Source organism: Lemur catta, chromosome 25 (assembly GCF_020740605.2).
Source record: "Lemur catta isolate mLemCat1 chromosome 25, mLemCat1.pri, whole genome shotgun sequence".
Classification (NCBI taxonomy): domain Eukaryota; kingdom Metazoa; phylum Chordata; class Mammalia; order Primates; family Lemuridae; genus Lemur; species Lemur catta.
This window is the reverse complement of record NC_059152.1, coordinates 3,147,869-3,166,450: the sequence shown is the minus strand read 5'-3', so window position 1 is coordinate 3,166,450 and position 18,582 is coordinate 3,147,869. Positions and strand designations below refer to the sequence as shown.

Sequence of the window (18,582 nt, the reverse complement as noted above, 5' to 3'; positions counted from 1 at the left end):
AATTATAGGGTCATTTAACCCGTGACCCTAGCCATGTGCTGGTGCAGCTAAAGAGACCAATGAGTCAGTCGCCAATCTAGAGATGAATGAACAACGGGGAAGGACCCTATCCCTGAGCCTACAATCAGAAATGCCATGGCTTCTTTGACATGGAATCATTTCCATATGGAAATGAAATCCAGAGCTGTGGCGAGTGGGAGACAGCTAGACCAAACGTCTCATATGTTCTATTCTAAGAGTTGGAATTTCCATCACTGAAATGCCTGATGCCCCTACTCATTCTTATTTCAAAAACTATAAATCTGCTACCCAACTTCTGGGCCTATAAAACCTGCTAGGAGGATCTCTCTCATTTCCACTTGCGGCACAAACACACAGCTCAACCAAAAATTTCAAAAGAGTCTTAGCTACTTCAAAACTGTAACTCAGACTCAAGTTCAAGTCAGCGTTTTACATGGAAAGATCGCCCGTGTCAAGTTGCTGGGTGACAGCCTGGTCTGTCTGCTGTTTCCTAGTAACTCAAACTGTGGAGACATTGTTTCCAACAGGTGCATCACTTCTCCATCAAATCCTCCCACAGTTGCCTCACTTCCACTATGGCAACCCTCTTAAAGTGCTCTATGTAACTTTTTATAAAAATCATTTGTACTTCACTCACTTCTAAACAAGACTGAGCTGTTTTACTGAGGTTGCTGTGAGCTAGGCTGATGCCACGGCACTCACTCTAGCCCGGGCAACAAAGTGAGACTCTGTCTCAAAAAAAATAAAAAAATAAAAAATAAATAAACAAGACTGAGCTGTTTCAAAGTAAAGATGTATATGAAATAAGGCTGCAAAAGTAGAAACAGAAAGTGCTATAATTATGGGGAGTAAAAAAGGAAAGTCCTCCAGCATTTACTTAGCATTCTACACTGTGCTAGACACAAGGCTAAGCAATTAACAGAGGACATTTCATTTGATTTTCACAATAATCCAAATGGTAGGTATTTGTCTTTACGTTAAACATGAAAAAAATAGGGCTTGAGAGCTGGGATTTAACTATTACACTGCCTAAACATAAAAAGGGAGAGTAAAAATCCTTAGTATGATAAACATGAAAGCTAAATAATTACCGTGTTTGTAATTACATTTCTTTGAGTTCCTTTACAGACAAGGCAAAAAACAAAGTATACTAGCTTATAGAATTCTCACCTGACAGAAAAGAAAAACTCATAGCCTTACCAAATATTAAACCACAGCAGGAATTTATCCAATAATACTAATCAACATACTGGACCAGGGGTAGGGAACCTATGGCCTTAAGGCCACATGTGGCCTTTGACTGAATCCAAATTTTACAGAACACATCCTTTATTTTTATTAATACATTTTTGTTCAACTTTTATGTTTTTGTTTTCTTTTTAAAATGAATGTATTTAAAACATCAAAGAATAAAATAAGTTTCAATAAAATAATCCTCCCAGATTGACCAGCATAATTAGAACATTAGTAAGCCATAAGGGCTGGATTGATGGCAGCCATGCTTATGATTTAGTTCTAACTTCCCCCTGTCTGACTGGTACCACTACTGCACAATTCACAATTGCAAAGATGTGGAAACAATCCAAGTGCCCATTAGTCCATGAGTGGATTACTAAAATAGGGTATATGTACACCATGGAGTTCTACTCAGCCACAAAAACCAATGGTGATACAGCACCCCTTGTGTTGTCCTAGATAGAGCTGGAACCCATTCTACTAAGTATCTCAAGAATGGAAAAACAAGCACCGCATGGACGCACCATCAAATTGGTATGAACTAATCAACACTCAAGTGCACACATAGTAGTAACATTCATCGGGTGTCAGGCAGATGGGAAGGGGAGGAGGGAGTGGGTACATATACACCTAATGGGTGCAGTGTGCACTGTCTGGGGATGGACACACTTGAAGCTCTGACTCGGGTCAGGCAAAGGCAATATATGCAACCTAAACATTTGTACCCCCATAATATGCTGAAATTAAAAAATTTTTTTAAATACAACAATAAAAAAAAAGATGGCTGATTTCTACCTCTTTCTGCTGTAGCTGATTTTGGTAACTTATAGGATTGCCGCTTTACTTGAAGCTCTGATGATTGTTGCTTCTCTTCTAGATCAGCACAAATTTTCTTAAATTTTTCTCTCGCTGATCTCAAGACTGCATGAATGGCTTCAATTTCCTTTCTCCTAGCATTAGATAATTCCGCTTCCACTTCCCCCGTGCCCTCCATCAGCACATCCCTTACAAAGTCTGAAATGTGGCCAGCGAGGGAAGCTGGGCTACCCCCCAACTTGACCCAGAGACTGGCCCAAGCCGGAGCCCAGGCCCCAACGCCGGGGTGAAATCGCTGCGGGTTTGCAGAACAACCCGGTCTGCTCGGACAAAAGCGTCCAGCGCCGGCGGACGATCTGGCCAAATGTTCTCTCACCCTGTGTCCCTGAGACTATTCCAAACACTCAGGATGTGACAACACAAAGTGCATTTCCTGGGCAACGCCAGCTACAGGGCGGGGCTCCCACCAACAGCCAGGCTCTGCCCAGGAACGCACATGTCTGCAGGGACTTTGCCAAGGGCCCCTCTGCTCATTCCCACGCTTCCCACCTCCAGGTTGGGCCCCTTCTTCCTCTGCTTTAGTGACTGTCCCCAGTTCCCTGGGCAACTCCTGCCAATGCGACGCCAGCCGCATGACACCCACCCTGAAAGTGGCAGCGGATCCTCAGCCTCTTTTGCAGAGATGGGGTCTTGCTATTGCCACATTGGTCTCAAACTCCCGGGCTCAAGCAATCCTCCTGCCTCGGCCTCCCAAAGTGCTAGGGTTACAAGTGTGAGCCACTGTGCCCAGCCTTTTTTTTTTTTTTTTTTTTTCTCCCTCTGTCACCCAGGCTGGAGTGCAGTGGCACAATCATAGCAGCCTCGAACTTCTGGCTCAAGCGATTCTCTTGTCTCAGCCTCCCTGTGTTCATCTGGGCAGCACGTACACTAAAACTATCTCAGCCTCCTGAGCAGCTGGGACTACAGGCACACGCCACACACGGAGAAGTCAGAGTTTTAGGGCTGAAGATATGTATTAATACAAGTCTGTTTTAGGTGTTCACAGATACTAAAATAGTTCCAGTAACATGTCATTTTCTGAAAAGCTCAAAACGCTTGAAAGGTGTATGCTATGGGCTGAATGTCTGTCCCCTCCAAAACTCACGTTGAAATTTAATTGCCATTGGATCAGTATGAAGAGGTGAGACCTTCAAGACCTTCATGGCAATTAGGCCATGAGGACTCTATGCTTGTGGGTGGGATTAATGCTGTCAGAAAAGGCCAAGTTCGATCCCCTCTTGCTCTCTCTTTGACCTTCTGCCACGTGATGTCATGGCAAAAAGACCCTTGACAGATGCTGGCATCTTGATATTGGATTTCCCAGCCTCCAGAATTGTGAGCCAATAAATTTCTGTTCTTCACAGATTACCAGTCTGAGGTATTCTGCTATAGCAGCCCAAAACAGACTCAGACAAACGCTTACCTATAGAGGAACAAAGCTAAGAATTATATCCAACTTCTCAGAAACCATGTAAGCAAGAGAATACAGTAAAATAAAGTGTTGAGGGAAAAAAAACTCACCAATCTAGAATCCTGTACCCTATGAAATTACCCTTCAAAAGCGAAGGGGAAATAAAGACTTTCCCAGACAAACAAAACTGAAAGAATTTATGGCCAGTAGTCCTGCTTGCAAGAAATGTTAAAAGAAATTCTGTAGTAGCCGGGCAGGGCAGTTCATGTCTGTAATCCCAGCATTTGGGGAGGCCGAGACAAGAGGATCCTTGAGGCCAAGAGATGGAGACCAGCTCAGGCAACATAGCAAGACCCCATCTCTATTAAAAAAAAAAAAAATTTCAAATTAGCTGAGCATGGTGGTGTGTGCCTGTAGTCCCACCTACTAAGGACGCTGAAGCAGGAGGATTACTTAAGCCCAGGAGATCCAGCCTGGGTGACAGAACAAGGTCCTACGTCTCAGAAAAAAAAAAAAAAATTAACAAATAAAAAGAAATTCTGTACAGAGAAGAAAAATGATAAAGTTAGAAACTTCAATCTACATAAAGAAAGAACATCACAGAAGGAATAGTGAAAGTAAAATAAAACTTTCATTTTTCTTATTCCTAAATGATCTAACAGGTAACGGTTTGTTGAAAAGAGTAATAGCAACAATGTATTCAATTCATGATGATTAACTGGATGTGCAGCCAGGAAAGGATGGGAACCAGAGATGACACCGTGGCAACTCAGACTGCAGGGTGCCTGGTGAAATTGTTCACTAAGGTTGGAAAACATGTGGAAGCAGATTTAGGGAAAGATACCGAACTTGGGTTTAGTTATTTGGCACTGGAGACACCTGTGCAACAGCCAAGTGTGGAGGTCAGGAGACAGGAAGTTGGAGAGGGAGTCCTGAGAATGATTAATATACAGATGCCACTTGCAGTCACGGGCACAGACGAGATCACTCAGCAGGCGAATGTAACGTGGGAAAAGAAAAGCTCAGGGCCCCAGATGTTTGTGGAGGTCCAAACTTAAACGTGATCACATCGTTTGAAACTTTATATAGCATTTCCTTCGTGTTTACAATTAGACACAAAGCTGACTCCTATACAGTACACTCAGTGCATATTCTATTAGTCTGAGGCCTGGAACAGAGCTATTTATGAAACAAACAAAGCTTGGCTTTCTTCATTATCACCGCTTTGGGGATGGTATTCTAGAAACCAACTTATTAAATCACTCGGTTAAGTGCTTACTAATGTGGGATTAGTTTTCTACCCATCGAAAATGAATGAAAGCATTCTATAACAAAGCATAAAATGTAAACCCAAAAACATGATTCACACTTGTAAAGAGGTCTATAATTATCAATATAAAATAGAGCCTCTTTCTGCTAATAAAGTACTTTTTAGAAGTTTATAAACTGCAATTTGATGTAGTACCTCATTGCTTACTTTGCTCAGCAATTAATTCAATTAGATATGTACATATTAGGAATCAAATTAAATCCAGAAAAGGTGAAATAATACTTGGTGAATTTGCTTGAAATTTATTTACTTGCTATCAACATTGCTGCCATTTTTTATTTTGCAAATGCTTTTTTATAGAAAAAATTTAGCCTGCTCTTCCTCTTTAATCCTACAATTTGTGATGTTCTGATTATGCCAATACATAAGATTAGTTCCCCCCTATTAAATTATATGACAGACACTGCATAATAAGATACAGACAGAAATACAAAGCCATTAATGACAAAATAGTTTGTCAGTATCAGAAACAGTACTGTACACGGCAGTAAATATGTATGCAGATATGTACACTATATATGAAGCATACACTAACCGTTTGTTGTGTATCCTCTACCCACAAAAGAGACACACAGGGATTACCTCTGAAAAACAGAAATAGGAGTGGGGAGGGAGACTGGAGAAAGACTTTTACTTTTTACTCTGTAAGACTCTATATGATGTTAATTTTTATATTGAAAATATTCTTGGATTGCTATGTTTAAAAATGAACTGTGAACACCAATGGCACCGCTATCACCCTGTGGGCACAAGGGACCTATTACACCCTGCAATACCCCAGTAGCCTCTCTCAGACGACTCGTTGATACCATGGCCCCGCACATCAAATGCTAAGCCCGTGAACCAAAGTTATGTCCCCTTGGGGTATACATATTATAGATTTTATGCTACAAATTCACATCATCTATATCAATTTCCATTCCAAGTGCTTTTGTCTCCTGTTCATTACTGTTCATAGTTCAGTTTGTCAGTTTAATTTTGTGCAGCTGTGTAGGTACCCACACTAATTACAATGTTTACCGCCGTATCTTAAGGTTGAGATAAAAAGAGCAATTTAAATGCATATGTTCTGGCCACTCTTTGACACCCACCTATATACACATACAAACCCACCCCCTCCACACACATACAAACACATACTCTAGCTGGTATATGTATCTTTCATCTTACTAGCTGTTTTCCCATTACCTTTACACAGTATATCTGACAATGACGTTAGTTATTATTGATGCTACGGTAAACAGCTAATACATGGAGTAAAAATACACGCATTACAATGAATCAAAATGACATACCCACCCATCAAATTCCCTCCATTCATTCTAATCAGATAATGATTTTTTTTTCCTTGAGTGTACTGCAAAAAAGAAGGGGCAGCACTGGAGAAAAATATTCATAAAAACAGGGAAAAGTAAAAGTAAATGTCTAGGTTACTGAGATTAGAAAGGATGTTCACCTAGAAGATTTGTGTCAAATCACATAGTAATCTGTCAGTTCTATAAGTATTCTGTTTAATCTGAAGTTCCTGGAAACAGGTAGCTCAGTTTCACATGAATAAAACAGCTAAAATGTCACCATAAAACAGCCTTTCTGGAGTTTATACTGTAGAAAAAGCATGGGTTTGTTTCATTTTTTGCTTTTTGTTATTGCTGTTGCCAATGATCTTACATAAATCTAGGATCTTTCTGTCAGAATTTTTTATTGACAAAATGAGGTGAAAATAATTCAATTATTTTTAACATTCCCTGTCCTATCTTAATTAGGAAAGCATTATTCTTAACCTATTTTTAAAATTTATGTTTTGTGTTACTTGGGATAAAGTACATCCTTATCAAAACTAAAATAAAAGCCAAGAAATGAAAGAAGAATACAATAGATAATCGAAAACTAGACGTGCTCAGAATGTTAGAGCAAGAACAAAATTTAGGTTTAAAAGAGAAGTTAAATTTCTGGCTACCCGGGTCCATTTCTCAAACTCCATAGCCTACTAGCCATAGGATATTTGGCACGTTGCTTGCCTGTCCATTCTCTGTATCCTCATTAGTAAAATGAACATAGTAATGGTGACCTAACTCTCATGAGCATCTTGTAAAATCAAATGGAATAAAATAGTGCCTGGCACATAGTAGACATCTAAGAAACATTAGCTCTTATTAGTACAGATTCAGAAACTGAGGCCCAGAGAGTTTGTGTTTTCCCCTGAGATAATTTAACTAGCAAATGTCACAATAAGCATTAGGGCCTGGGACTCCTGGTATTTTTGTACATTTGACTTCTTTTCCATTAGTATCACTTTATGTGTAGTCTGAAGGAATTGCTTTCAAAGGAGAAAGTGAGGTAACAGAAAATCCCTCAGATAAGCAGGGCCTAGGTTTAAAAGGAGGAAAGAAGGAACTCTGGGTGTGTGTGCACACACTCTCAAGAAACAAAGAAGATGAATGGAGGGTAGGGGGCAAGTGACATAGACACAAAAACCTCCAATTAGACTTTTTAATATGATGTCATTCATTAGAGCATAATTACATTTCTTATTAAATGATTAATCATAAGGTTAGAGGAAAAGGTCATGTTGAATGTTAATTATACATCCTTTAAGGAATTTCAAAGATGTTAACAAGGGTACTTACTTGTAAATTAACTCAAACTCCTGGCAGGCAATTTGGTATTATCTTTAAAAATTCAAAAGGCACATATCTTTTCACTAATCAATATGACTAGGAGGAATTTATCCTATATTTAATTTGCAGCAGTGTGCACAAAAATGTGCAAAAAAGGATGCTGGGTGCATTATTGGCAATGCTAAATATTGGAATACATTTAAGCATTCATTAATGGGGAAATTATGATTATGGGGCATTCACAGAATGAAACATATGGGATGATACAAAATGTTCTTCCAAATAGATTTTTTTTTTTTTTTGAGACAGTCTCACTCTGTTGCCCGGGCTAGAGTGCCGTGGCGTCAGTCTAGCTCACAGCAACCTCAAACTCCTGGGCTCAAGCGATCCTCCTGCCTCAGCCTCCCGAGTAGCTGGGACTACAGGCATATGCCACCATGCCTGGCTAATTTTTCTATATATATTTTTAGCTGTCCATATAATTTCTTTCTATTTTTAGTAGAGACGGGGTCTCGCTCTTGCTCAGGCTGGTCTCGAACTCCTGCGCTCAAACAATCCACCCACCTCGGCCTCCCAGAGTGCTAGGATTACAGGTGTGAGCCACCGCGCCCGGCCCCAAATAGATTATTAAATGAAGAAAAAAAATCAAGGTATACAAACATTTGTGCCAGATTAACCTATATCTGTTTTTTCCTTTACCCTAGGATATAAATATAGAAATGTGTTTGCAAATGCGAATGCTACAAAGACACATGAGAAACCTAACAGTGGTTATCTCTGGGAAATGAAATTGAGGTCAAGAAAAACGTGAAGAAAAACAGACATTTACTTTCACTAAGTAGACATATACATACATACACATAATTTTTACTCATATACATATATTAAAGTTGAAGGAAAAATAACAAGTAAAAATTAGTCAAAGATTGCTAAGAAACAGAAACAGGCCAATAGGTATGATGAAGAAAATTCAAATTTAAGAATAAACAATGTGAAGGTTTCCCCTATATATAGCTGAACATTCTTACCTGACACTTAGCACTGCAGTATTTGGCAACTCGGCATTGAGAACATCGCATCAGCTTTTCCTTCCTGTTTAAAAAATGATAATTCTACATTAGGGATTGAGTGAGAAACATACTATATGATTAAGAAAGAAAACATAAATCAACACTGACGCCATTATGTTCTGCCCACCCCATGTGTACGATCCCTTAAGATTTACATTTTTTTGGCCGGACACGGTGGCTCACGCCTGTAATCCTAGCACTCTGGGAGACCGAGGCGGGAGGATCGCTCGGGGTCTGGAGTTCAAGACCAGCCTTAGCAAGAGTGAGACCCTGTCTCTACTAAAAAAATAGAAAGAAATGATCTGGACAACTAAAAATATATATAGAAAAAATTAGCCAGGCATGGTGGCACATGCCTGTAGTCCCAGCTACTCGGGAGGCTGAGGCAGGAGGATCGCTTGAACCCAGGAGTTTGAAGTTGCTGTGAGCTAGGCTGACGCCACGGCACTCTAGCCCGGGCAACAGGGTGAGACTCTGTCTCCAAAAAAAAACAAAAAAAAAATCCTGAGAGAAAAGAACCATCATTCACTGTACTGATGAGCAAATGGAGGCTAATTTAAAACAAGGAAACTAGTGTTACCTACTAATAATGACTTCTATTTAAGAATTAGCCAGGTCAATCCTTTTCTGATATCACTGAAACTTTCAAATTTTCAACAAATCAGAAAGCATTCTAGTGGTTCAAGAAAAGCACTAAACAAGTACAAAGAATGGCCTCTCATTTTCCCTAAATTAACAACACCGACATTTTAGGGTCTAATAACTTTAGGGTCTCTAATCTTACAGAGAATATACTTTTCTAAAGCCTTCCCACCTAAACAATTAAAGTATGACATTCAAGACAATTAACTGTGTTATGGTGAAAGTATCATTTATAAAATAGTAATAGTGAACCTTTAGTGGGTATTTTTGCTAGGTGCTGCCTAAGCACGTTGCACATATAAACATGTTTAGCGTTTGTTCACAACAATCACATAAGGTATATTTTATTATTATCCCCTTTGTGCAGATGAGCAAATTAAGGCAAACTTGCCCATTAACTTGCACAGCTAATTAGAGTCAGAGCCAGAATGTAAATGCAGGCAGGCTGGCTCTAGAGGCCATAGTCTTAACCCCCTATACGTTATAATACCACCCAGAGAACGTCAAATAGATTATAAAACTTAGTTTGTATTATCACCTAAGAATGAATTAAAGCTGAGTTTCCAAGCCACTCTCATTTGTCTTTAACGTATGAAACAAAATTTAAGAAGTCATTCACAGGATGGTTCTGAGGATTATATGAGTTAGTACATCCTGCCTTGGGAAGGATGGTTTTTCCCATCCTGTGCACTTAACCACCATGCCCACCTAACCTCAAGCTATCTTCTCTACCTTCTAGGATTCTCATCTACCAACTTCTCACACAAAATGTCCCAGGTTCCTAACTTCAGACTTTAAGCTCTCCTGTGTTTAATTTTTCTTATTTAAATACAAAAACTTGTGGTAGCTCTACTCTGGGTTTTATACATTTCTTATGGTTGTTTTTGGTTTTTTTACTCATTTTTTGCATTAAGTAACATTTTGGTTTACCTACACATATTTTAGCATAAGAAACTTAATTCCTCTTGCCAAGCAGTGACACTGGTTTCACCAAGGAATAAGATTATAATAGGTATTAAACAGAGTTTAATACCTTTCAGTTTGATCCTCAAACTAGACATTTCTCCATCTCCAAGTACCGTACAATATTCACCAACTTCTCTAATGGAACTTGACACATAGTTGGATATTAATATAAATTAGCTGAATCTCAATCTACCTAAGAAACCCTAGAACATAACTTCTCAAAAGGCAACAGATTCCCATAGAATCAATACACATGTAACAACATTAAGAGGCAGCCTCTAAGGAAAGTGACTCAGCAATTGAGATTAATTTAATTAAACTGCTTCAGGTAGATAACAATCTAATTTTAAAACACTTGGGAGAAATAGACTCTAACTCCTTTCCCAGACAAATAGGGGTTTTAGCCAGTCTGGGGCAAGGGAGGCTTGGGCTGGTGTGGGGATAGGGAAGATGGAGCATACTTCCTAAAAGAATCTGGAAAAGTCTTGTACTCTTCTGACGTTTGTAAGTTGTTATCTTAAATTTTTATCATAAATTTAATGGAGGCATGGATATCATTGCCAGTATACTATATATGTACTTTACATATACTATATACTGTACTATATATATATTATCGTTGAGAGCTATAGATTTCACTCATTTACTTAATAAAATATGTCCACCAAACAATCTAATGGCTATGCCTTTCCTCACTGTAAATCAATAAATCAAATCAAACTTACTTGCTGTCAGAAAGTTCACTTTTCAATTAAAATAAAAGTGCTAATCTTCCTTTCTTGTCAATGCCCCCTCAATCCTCACCACCATCACAGACAGACAAAAATCAAGTTGATTCTAAAAGAGATAAATAAGGTGTGGAGGAGCCCTGCCACCCTGCTTGTCACCTGGATGAAACATCTATGATTTTCACCAAAGTGCTCCTTGCCTTGCTATTTTCAAATTCTCACCCAGAAGCTAAGAATTCTTAAATGGGCCCTTTACTGGGTGAACCAGAGGTTTTCACTCCCTGAGGCAGTCAGCTATTTTGAGAGTCATGCTGGGTGAGAAGCATGACTGGCTGTCTTCGTCAAGGGGGAGAAAAGCAATTTGTGAATAGAGAGGTAGGAAAGAAGGCTCAGCCTCCTGCCACAGGTGTGCTCAGGCAACTGTATTAGGAATGAGTAAATACAGACATTGAGCACCTAAATGCCAATAAAACTATTTTTGCAAAACGCAAAATTCCTGGAAAGTCTCCATGAACCCCCAAACATTTGTATTATGCCCCACCTTGAAGACAACTAATCTATAAGACAGCTCCAGAGAATTTAAAAGGCTGGCACGCAAAACGCAGAAGCTGTCAGTCATAATGTTCTAAACACAGAAGCCGCATCAAGATGCCAGGCAATGTGGGCAAAGCTTGAGGATAGGTAAGTTCATCACAGGGGTGCAGAGCTTGTATTCTGGAATCAAAAAGTCTGAGGTTTGGATTCCAGCTCTACAACTTACTAACCACATGACTTTGAATAAATTTCTTTATCTCCTTAGGGCTGAGTTTCCCCATTTTTAAAACAGGAGTGGTAGTGACAATGATGCTAGGGGTGCTGGTGATGTTATAAATACCTGTACTTCACTGAATTGTTGTGAGGGTTAGATGAAAAAACATAAGGCACTTGGCACAAAACCTAGCATGTAGTAAACATTTAACAAATGCTAACAGAGTAGGAAGGTTCACTACATTAGGAGGGGGCTTTACCCTGAGGGTGAACCACGGCCCATTTTTGCCAGCAGTTAAGGCTATGAGTAAGAAGAGGGTTGTGAGGGGCATAAAGCAAACTCAACAAAATGCAAACATATTATTACCAATTACAGGCCTGTCCTAAGTCTCTAAAATTGCCTCCCATGAATGTAACCTCAATCAGAGTACAGTTTAGGGCAGAATATGGGAAACGTCCCCTTCGTACTATTGACCCAAGGGATAAACAGCACTAATAAAATTCTGCTATTTTTTTAAGCCCGCTCTCAAATCTTTATCTGAATTTCAAATTGTGTTTAAGGTGCTCAGAGGCTAATAACATACGACACAGTTAACAACAAAGAAAACGGACTCAAGAGGGCTGAGTTAGAAAACCCCTACAGCTGTTAAGACATAGTTTTTTGCAAACCAAGAGATTAGAAATTTAATTTGTGCCAGTATGGAGGGGACTTCCAGCCATTTGTCTGAGAGAGCTTAGTGTAGATAAGAACCTAATTTGCCTGAATGACCCAGACTTAATTCTACAAACATTCTCACTTCTGAAAGGGGCCTGGAGCTTTGCCTTTGAGTGGACATCCAAAAAAAGAAACCTGGAAATGAAGGAATTAATACTCATAAAAAGTAATTTTACTAGACATCTTAAGACTGAAAACCATATGAATGCATAACCAAAGAATTTCCCACAGATCAAGTTCATTCAAGATTACAGGCCATTAATTCCATTTCATATTTACTTTACTAGAACTAGTTGTTTTTTAATCTTTACCTTCCCATATGCTAAGGTGAGTCAGAAGACTCAGGATGTAACTGTATCAACTGCTTCTAAAAGTAAAGACCAAATAATGAAATAGTGAGAGGATTTTGCATCGTCTCCCAATGCTTTTGTGGGAGCAGAGCCCAAAATCATGGCTCATTTTACCACCAGCCAAACTATGCAACACAATGTATCACTACATGTAGCAAATGGCAAGTAAGCAGAGAATCAAGGCATCACACATTGCTACATACATAACATAATGTTACCTCATTTGTCCTAAAGACAACTCTAGAAAAAAATTCTACTTATCTAGTAAGAAAAGGTGTGATGATGTGCTATATATAAACAACATAATCTTTCAAAGAGTGTTAAAAATCAAAGGCTATATTATTCAATAAAGTCCGTGATCTGGGAGAGAAAATGTACTAATCTTTAGTATAATAAATGGGACCTTCACACTGGAGACACTAGAGGTACTGTTTTGGTAACACCTGTTCGAGGCAGCTCTTTGACCTTGCAGCAGGATCTCTCTGAGAAGTTTTATTTCTAAAAATTCAAATAAAACTTATCTATGATTTAGATTGGTACCATATGGGAATAAATTTTATGAACCTCTGTAAATTGAGGCATCTGATGACACTGTACTGTTAAAACCAGTTTTCTATTACTGCAGTAACATGGTAATTCAGAAATGGCACCCTAGTTACTTTAAACATAGAGTAAGTTTTATATTTTAAGCTGTATAGCTTTCAAGTAGCAATACCAAATCCTATAAATGAAGATTTTATTAAAACAGTAAATGCATTATCATTGTAACATTTCGTTTGGAAACTAGATTTAATTCCACGGTGAGCTGTAATGTTTTGCCTTTTTCTGGAAAATTGGGAGATGATTAAATAAGATTGTGTCACTACACTTTTTTGGTCCCATTAACTTTCTTAATGTTGAGAAATAAAATGTACTAAGAGAAAAGAATACTTGTAAAATCAATACTTAATACAAATAATTGACTGCTTCGAGACAGAAAAATTAATTCTTGGCTATAAAATTCAGAGGAAAATTTCAAGCTCAGGACAAGATGAAAATACTAAGAAATATTTGATATTTGAAAACAAAACTTCCAGAAATTTCTCTCATAAATGAGAGAGAGACAGAGACAGGGACATTGATGCACAGGCCACATACCTGAAGCTGTTTTACCTGTCTTTTAAGATTGATTCTCTCAATACATGGGCTGATTGTCTTTCCAATATTTCTTTTTTCAACCTTCTAGTCTACAGAACTACCCACATAAGGAAAGCTAGCAGGACACACACACGTCATAAATCACAGCGGGCACCTGAGATCCATGCTTAGTCAATTCTTCATTCAACACCTTTTCCCAGTTAAAGGCAGCCTCGTTCCCTCTGGAGAATTAATTGCCACATGTAATCATCGCTTGGAGTATTGAGTTCTACTGTTTTACTTTCAGCTTGTAAGAGGATTGTTTTCCTCCCATTTTTTCAAATAGAAAAGCCAAGGAGAAAAAAATACAGTAATCACCAATATATACTCCCGCCTAGATTCACCATTTGCTAATCAATTTTCCATGTCTGCTTCATCTCTCTACATATACATATATGTTTCTGTTCTTGTGCTACTCCATTTGAAAATTCCAGACATCATAACGCATCCCTAAAAAAATTCAGCATGTGATTCCTAAGTATAATATAATCTCTTATATGATGCAACACATACTATTATATAATAAGCAGTCTATGCTCAAATTTATCCAATTGGAGAAAGAATGCTAGTTCTAACTTCCCCCTTCAACCTGGATCCAATCTAAGTTCACATACCACAGTTGGTAATTACATCTTTCTAGTTTCCTTTTGTCTAGAGAACAGTCACATACGCACACACTCTTTTATTTTTTTATGACCATGACTTTCTTGAAGATCAGTACAGGCTTGATGAGACTCAAGTTAAACATTTTTGCGAGAATACTTCATGGGTGACGCATACTCCACGTTGTATCACAACAGAGGCGGAGGAGTCAGAATCACTTGATTAAGTGGCAGCCACTGGGTCACTCCACTCCACAGGTAATGGTTTCCCACGCATATATCCTGCTCCCCAACATTGCACCCAACATTCTGCCTCTACTCATGATCCTTGCCTGAATCTATCAGGACACTGAGGATTACAAAATGGCAATTTTCTATCATTCATCTATATTTCTTAGAAAACAGTCTTCTGTAAGGTAGAACTTTGTTTTTTGTTTTTTTCTCCTCCCCCCTCCCAATGCCCTGTCCCACGACCCTTTTTGAGCACTATTGTTTTAATTGGTCGGCTTTTATTCACATAACATAACCAGTTTGTGTAAGATGTCATGGACAGAACTAAAGTATATCCAGGGCTCCCGAAGGCTGAATTTCAGCTGATAGATAACTCAAGAAACCAGGCTACTCTCTTAGGAAATGCTTGGTTTGATTATCTCCATTCTTCTCTCAACTTGCTGCTTCTGCTTACTCAGCCTGTAGGCCTTAAAAATAACCACCCCAAGATGGTAATGATCTAGAACTTGACAGGGATTTTGCTTACACAAGTATGTGCATTTGTCAAAACTCATGAAATGGTATACGTAAGACACACGCATTTCACTACACTTAGTCTCTTTTCATGTCTGTCTCCCTCATTAAATTGTGACATGTGAAGGACAAAAAGTTGACAAATATGTTGACATATTCAACACTGAATCCTCAGCACTAGCACAATGCCTAGCATGCAGCCGAATCTCAATAATGCTTCATTATTAAACAAAGGAAGACAAACTTAAGAGAAATTATACTTACTGGGATTTATTCTAAAAGACGTTTTAAAAGTTCTTTTAATTCATGATTACATTCTGGTGAATTAATATAAACAAATTTAGATTTTACTCATTATAAAGAGAACTGTATTTATAAGCAAACAATTAGTGACTTAATTACAGTACAGAGTGTTCAGTGTACATGACTCTACCACCACCTAGTGTAAATAAATGTATATTACCACATTTGGAAATTCCCAAAAGAAGACAATTTCCAAATGGGTTGACGGGCCATGAGCAAACGTATTTCAACCACAAATATTCAGCAGGTCCCTGTTGGGTGCTGGAAATTATGCCAGGAGACATAGTGCTTGTCTGTTTTGATCACTGCTATATCCCCAGGGTCCCAGGAGAGTGACAAAGCACTTTGCTGGCTTTCAGAAACATTTGTTAACTGACAAAATTCTGAGATTAAAAAGAGATTGAGATATCTTCAGGAAGGACATTCAGCCATTCAAAATAAATACAGTTTTATCCAGACAATAGGATATAATTCAGCACTAAAAATAAATGAGCTATCAAGCCGCGAAAGGACATGGAGAAACCCTCAATGAACATTATTAAGTGAAAGAAGTCAATCTGCAAAGGCTACACACTGTATGATTCCAACTATATGACATTTTGGAAAAGGCAAAACTATGGAGACAAAAGGATAACCGGTTGCCAGGGGTTTGAGGGAGGGCAGGATGATCAAGCAGAGCACAGAGGATTTCGGAGGCAGCGAAACTACTTTGTGTGCTACTATGAAGGCAGATATATGTCATTACGCATTTGTCTAAACCCCCAGAATGTACAATACCAAGAGTGAACCTTGATGTAAACTACAGACTTTGGGGCATAATGATGTTATTGCTAGTTCATCGATTATAATAAACATACCACTCTGGTGGGGGAATGTCAGTAGTGGAGGAGGCCGTGGACATGTGGAGGCAGGGGGTGTGTGGGAACTCTCCGTACTTCGTGCTCCATTTTGCTATATGCCTAAAACCGCCCTAAAAAAATAATGTTTTCTTTTTAAATCAATAGAACTTTTTACTCTAACTTTAGATATCAAATAAGCAAAACCTAAATCTAAGGGAGACATCAAAAGTATGACACTAGTTTTAAAATGTCTAATGCTCAATAAATGTTATTTCCTCACCTTCACAATACGATCCCAGCCCCTTACCCCCAAGTAGTTGCCATAAGCAGCTGTAAACAAGCCACTGTTTCTTCATCTGTAAAACTAAGACAACTGAACTGAACTCAGTCTCTCAGTTTCTGTCCTAATTTAATGTTCTTTTAAATTTTAAAAGAATAGATTATACAATGTAAACTTTTGTAGGATGTAAGAAAGGAAGAAAGTTGTCAAATATTTACAGCATCACAGGAATACCAAAACCTGACAAAAAAATTAAAAATTACTGTCAAATCTCACTTATGAATATTAATGCAAAAGCTTTAAAAGTAATACTAAAGCAAACTCAGAAGTACACTACATGGAGGATAAGCTACAAGTGTAAAGTATTTATTCCAGTGATGCAAGGATAGTTCAACATCAGAAAATCTACTCATATAATCTCACCATATAAACGCATCTAAAAAAAAAATTAAATGACCCTGTCAGTAGATGCCAAAAAGGCAGGACAAAATTTTAAAACCATTCCTGATTTTAACCCTTAGGAAAGTAACAATAGATGACTATTTCCTTAACGTAAATGAAAAATACAAAAGTTCAAATCAGTCCATACTTTCCAATGTTTTATTGGAAACATTACTGAAACACTACAACAATGAAACATACAAGCACTTCTGTTGAAGTCTGGAAGAAATAAAGAAAGCCTATCTTCATTTTTTAATATTGATCTAGAAGTACTGTACTAGACAATACAAGGAAAAAAGATGTTATATTTTTTTATTTATTTAACACACTTTTATGGTGTTAACTTATGTGTCAGACACTGTCCTAAACACTTTGCTGATATTAAATCATTTAATTCATATAATCTTCATAGTCCTATGAGGCAGTACTATTATCATCGAATTTTACAGAGGAAGAGATTGAGGAACAGAGAACCTAAGGAACTTCCCCAAAGCACACAGCTAGCGAGTTAGGAAAGACAGGCTTAAAACCCCAGCAGCTGGTTCCAGAGCCCATGTTTTCCCCATTATCCTATATGAAACCCTATACAGAAACTCTGCACAGAAAGAGGCAAAAGTACCTATATGTGCAGATGATATGACTGTATTTACAAAACTCAGTGGGGGGAAAAAAGCTGTAACACTATTAGAAGTGAGAATTTTAGTACAGTAGTTGATTACAAAATAATGTAAAAAGTCAACAGTGTTTCTATATGTAAAAAAAAAACTTAGAAGAAATATTGTTTAAAAAAAAAAGATGCCACTTACACTGACCAAAAAAGGTAAAATAAACGGAAATAAAAAGAAATAGTTCCTGTTTGAATAAAAATTTACAACTCTGCTGGTTTATCAGTGAACATGAACTCCAAATTTACCAGAAGTGAGGTATTCAAAAGGTTTGGACTGACTCAGAGGGCTCCTCAGGCACCTAAGTAAACTGGCAGAGTAGGAAGCAAACTGACATGAAAAAGGCCCACGCTTCCGCTTCCGCCACCTACCTGGATCAGGTGATCACAATCCACAGGAGTTTTGTCAGCTAACCCAATCATGCCCACTCTCTTGGGCCAACCCTCAACAAATTTAATCTCTTGTGTTACCAGCCCAAGAGCATGCACATGATACCAAATAGCTTCTCTGCTAAGTGTTAGCAAATCTCTACCGTGCTCTTACCACAGTCGCCATTTTGACTACCACATAAGCATCAAAGTCAGGTGGGGAACTGATGGAACAACTGGATCATCTAATTGGCTCCAGTTCCAGTTAAAGGCGTGGAGGAAGGTTGAACGGTTAATGCCTAGATAAAGACAGCTGCTTCAAAGACCGGCTGAGTCGCATTAGGTCACATGGGAAGAAATTGTTCACATTGCAAAAAGAGAAATCCTGAATAAATAAACACAAAAATGCCCCCTAAAAGGTAAGGATCATTCAACTATGAAACGAGTTAACAAGGCAAACTGGGATTCTCCCTAG

The 18,582-nt window shown here is 38.3% G+C and overlaps 1 protein-coding gene across 5 annotated transcripts in view; it reads right to left on the bottom strand.

Moving 5' to 3' along the window:
- The window catches only part of SMYD3 (SET and MYND domain containing 3), a 358,877-nt gene that overhangs the window by 310,056 nt on the left and 30,239 nt on the right, over positions 1-18,582 (bottom strand). For all 5 annotated transcript variants that reach the window (XM_045537179.1, XM_045537180.1, XM_045537181.1 and 2 more), the window contains one exon: positions 8,500-8,563. In XM_045537179.1, coding sequence (XP_045393135.1) covers positions 8,500-8,563 — 64 coding nt within the window. The remainder of the gene's footprint in view (positions 1-8,499; positions 8,564-18,582) is intronic.